Source organism: Protomyctophum bolini, assembly GCF_963924005.1.
Source record: "Protomyctophum bolini genome assembly, chromosome: 12".
In the NCBI taxonomy this organism is placed as follows: Eukaryota; Metazoa; Chordata; class Actinopteri; order Myctophiformes; family Myctophidae; genus Protomyctophum; species Protomyctophum bolini.
Window position 1 is genome coordinate 18105218 of NC_137873.1, and position 4519 is coordinate 18109736.

Sequence of the window (4519 nt, forward strand, 5' to 3'; positions counted from 1 at the left end):
TACTAAGAAATTTCATTTAGACCCAAAATATGAGTGTAAACAGCTCAGTGAATTGGGCCCATTGTGTTTGAGGTTTCCCATTGATGTTGGCCATCTGATGCTTTTAGTTTTTAGCCAGTGATTTGTTTTTTGAGTGGTGCAACCACTCCTATGTGTGTCCCTGGGTCCCTGGGTCTGCACGAAAATAGCGTTTGTTCACCACCAAGTGTCACTGTTGCACAGCCTAACATGCAGACACACACACAGGCCAGGCAGGGGTACAGTACAGTACAGTACAGTACAGTACAGTACAGTACAGTACAGTACAGTACAGTACAGTACAGTACAGTACCACTCACTTCAGACGGGTCTGATTTTTTTAATAAAAAATTATACTATAACAAATAATAATCTTTCATCGTCTTGTGTGTTAACACAAGATATTTAAAGTTTACACCACACAGTTAATTAATTATAGTTATAGTTACTAGTCTGAAAAAGTAACTAATTACTTTACTAGTTACTAAATTATGAAAGTAACTAGTTACTAGTTACTTTACTTTATAAATTATTTAAGCTCTACTCTAAAAAACAGGAATAGAACTCTTACGGTATGCCAATAGTACAATACTGGTTGTACTGGTTGCACTCAGGCGCTCTGAAAATGTCAGATCTACAAGCTCACAACGCATTGCACTGCAACTGTTGTGGGCTTGTAGATTCAGCATGCAACCAAATGTAAAATCAGGCATTACGATGGTCGACGGCAGGCCCGTGCAGAGAGCACTGGTGGGGCAGGGGCCGATTTTTGGGGGTGGTCCTTCCCTTGTGCCATTTCATGTCATTGGACAGTAAAATAAGCAATATGTTCTCATTAGTCTGAAACTAAAACTGACTGATGGCAGATTAAAAGAAAATTCATTATGATAGTGGAATTTATCATTACTCGTCAAATGTTTGTCTTGAAGCGCCAATGGCACTTTTTGGCCCCCCACACAAGCCCTTATTGGTCCCCCACACAAGCCCTTATTGCCCCCCCACACAAGCCCTTATTTGCCCCCCACACAAGCCCTTATTTGCCCCCCACACAAGCCTTTATTGGCCCCCCACATAAGCCCTTATTGGCCCCCCACAAGCCCTTATTGGCCCCCACATAAGCTCGTATTGGTCCCTCACCCCCCCCCCCCCCCACACACACACCTGTCCTTTTTTTTCTTTTAGAAAGGGCACTTTCTGCAAAAGGGCAGGTGCTCAAGCCCCCCTAGCCCCCCCCCCCCCCCCCCCCCCCCTCTGCACGTGCCTGGTCGACGGCACCACGGCCCTGTGTGTCAGTCGTGTCAGATAAATTTGAAACCATGCCCAAATATGGAGTCGTACGTCATAAGATGTCATAGATACTGTAAGTCCTAAAGGCACTTTTTCAACCAATCAGCTTAAGAGAGTTCGGGGACCTCCATATATGGGCAAGTGTTAGTCAGTTTTGAGTTCAGAAATCTCCATATATCGGCATCGAAGGGAAGCAGATTCCCTCACTCTCTAGAGTCGTTCTCTAGACCCACCATCTAGATTTATTCTCGAACTTTGGCATGCTGTAGCTGCTGATGTATTTCACAAAGCTTCAAATGGTCTGTCACTTTCAGGACTAGCTGGGACATTTAGAAATTGTATTCAAAATCTCTATCTTTATACTTTTTGAAATTGTGACTTTAGAAAATGAATATACACGGTTTATATTGACGGTTCGACCTTCCATTGGACATGTCATGGCTAGCATACGTCTTGCATCCCGGCTCCTTTCAAAAAGGATACTACACTCCAAAACGAAAACACTAAAACCTGGTGCTGCTGCTGCTGCTGCTGCTCAGGGGTCCAAGAACTTTCATTTTTCAATCTACGGCAAGAAGAACGCCACAGTGTCGGATGATCTCTCCACACAGTACCGTGTCGTGGACCACGAGTTTGATGCCGTGGTGGTGGGTGCCGGAGGGGCAGGACTCAGAGCCGCTTTAGGCCTGTCAGAGGCCGGATTCGACACGGCATGCGTCACCAAGCTGTTCCCCACCAGGTCTCACACGGTCGCCGCGCAGGGCGGGATCAACGCCGCCCTGGCCAACATGGAGGGAGACGACTGGAGGTGGCACTTTTATGACACCGTGAAGGGATCCGACTGGCTGGGAGACCAGGACGCCATCCACCACATGACCGAGCAGGCCCCGGCTGCCGTGGTGGAGCTGGAGAACTTTGGCATGCCGTTCAGCCGCACGGACGACGGGAGGATCTACCAGAGAGCGTTTGGAGGCCAGAGTCTGAAGTACGGAAAGGGAGGCCAGGCGCACCGCTGCTGCTGCGTGGCAGACAGGACAGGACACTCCATGCTGCACACCCTGTACGGACGCTCGCTTCGCTATGACACCAGCTACTTTGTGGAGTATTTTGCTCTCGATCTACTGATGGAAGACGGGGAGTGTAAAGGAGTGATTGCTCTGTGCATGGAGGACGGATCTATCCACCGCTTCAGAGCCAAGAACACGATTATCGCTACCGGGGGTTATGGCCGTGCCTATTTCAGCTGTACGTCGGCCCACACCTGTACGGGAGACGGCAATGCCATGGTGACGAGAGCCGGTCTGCCCTGCCAGGATTTGGAGTTTGTGCAGTTCCACCCCACTGGTATCTACGGCGCCGGCTGCCTGATCACGGAGGGTTGTCGCGGCGAGGGAGGAATCCTGATAAACAGCGAGGGAGAGCGCTTCATGGAGCGCTACGCCCCCACCGCCAAAGACCTGGCCTCCAGAGACGTGGTGTCCCGCTCCATAACTGTCGAGATTAGAGAGGGAAGAGGTGTTGGCCCACAGAAGGACCACGTTTACCTCCAACTGCACCATCTGCCTCCTGAGCACCTGGCCACCAGACTGCCCGGCATCTCGGAGACAGCTATGATCTTTGCTGGAGTGGATGTCACAAAGGATCCCATCCCAGTGCTGCCCACTGTCCATTACAACATGGGAGGGATACCTACTAACTACAAGGGACAGGTGATCACCCATACCAGTGGAGAAGACCAGGTGGTGCCTGGCCTGTATGCCTGCGGAGAGGCGGCATCTGCCAGTGTCCACGGGGCCAACCGGCTGGGTGCCAACTCCCTGCTGGACCTGGTGGTGTTTGGCAGAGCTTGTGCCATCGCCATCGCCGAGCAGGATAAACCAGGAGAGAAGCTGTCCCCTCTGAAGCCCAGCGCGGGAGAGGATTCCGTGGCCAATTTGGATCGGCTGAGGTTTGCCGACGGAGGCCTGAGAACCTCAGAGATTAGACTGGACATGCAGAAGACCATGCAAAACCACGCTGCGGTCTTCCGTACAGGCTCCGTTCTAAAGGAGGGATGTGACAAGATGGATGCCATCTACCAGTCCTTGGAGCACGTCAAGACTTTCGACAGAGGCATTGTGTGGAACACGGATCTGGTGGAAACGTTGGAACTTCAGAACCTCATGCTGAACGCCGTTCAGACGATCCACTCAGCAGAGCAGAGACGTGAGAGCAGGGGAGCTCACGCCAGAGAGGACTTCAAAGACCGCATTGATGAGTATGATTACTCTAAAGCTCTCAAAGGCCAGGAGAAGAAGCCCTTTGAAAAGCACTGGAGGAAGCACACGCTGTCCTATGTTGACCCCAAGACTGGAAAGGTGACTTTGGAGTATCGCCCCGTGATTGATGGCACTCTTAATGAACAGGATTGTGCCCACATCCCTCCTGCCATCCGCTCTTAAGCTCCGTTCACATTGAAGAAGCTGCTTTAAAAAGCAGAAGCAGAAATCTAAAAGACGCAGCTTTTTTTTTGAGAAAGTGGGCGTGTACAAGGTACCTGTCACTCAAGCTGCCTGGACTGGCTGTCTGGCTTTGAGACGAGAGACAGGCAGTTTGAGCAGATGCGCATTTGAAAGTCTAAAATGTAAAATAGCGACTGTAGAGGAGACATACTTATATATTTAGTTACATCATAACCTATGTATGGATGAATAAATAATATAATCTTGGTAAACTTGTTTGTAAATAACCGAACGGACCGGATCTCAATCCTCCCCGTCTTCAGTGTTCATGTCTCCCCCCCACACTCCGCTCTCCTCTCCCCCCTAGGCCACGAGCGAAACACTCCGGGCATTGTTTTAAATGGCGGCTCTGTATGTAATGTTAATGTTGATTTAGAAAGAGCATACCGTAGAAATACAATTGTATGTATCCAGCACGTCGTAAAAGCAATTAAAACAGCTTATGTTTACGTGCGATTTCCGGACATTCAGTCCCAAGTCTCCCGTGGAAGGGAGCTCCTATCTCGGCGCTGTCTGAAATGATTCCCTCAAATAAATATATGCGATTGGTTTATCGATTCAGAACGCAGCAAACCAATCACAAAACATGGGCAACATATTGCATAAATAGAGGGGGTACATACAACTGATATAAAGGCTATTAATTATTTTTTTAAGGTATGATTCACGGTGCCCACGTTTCAACAATCAACATACAATGCAGCGACACACAC

The 4519-nt window shown here is 49.3% G+C and overlaps 1 protein-coding gene across 1 annotated transcript; it reads left to right on the forward strand.

Moving 5' to 3' along the window:
* Window positions 1-1742: 1742 nt before the first annotated feature.
* Window positions 1743-3746, forward strand: LOC308324958 (succinate dehydrogenase [ubiquinone] flavoprotein subunit, mitochondrial-like; the record flags this gene model as incomplete). The annotated part of the gene is made up of 1 exon (XM_080777309.1): window positions 1743-3746. One exon carries the CDS (start codon window positions 1743-1745, stop codon window positions 3744-3746), a length of 2004 nt encoding a protein of 667 aa, XP_080633435.1.
* Window positions 3747-4519: the final 773 nt, after the last annotated feature.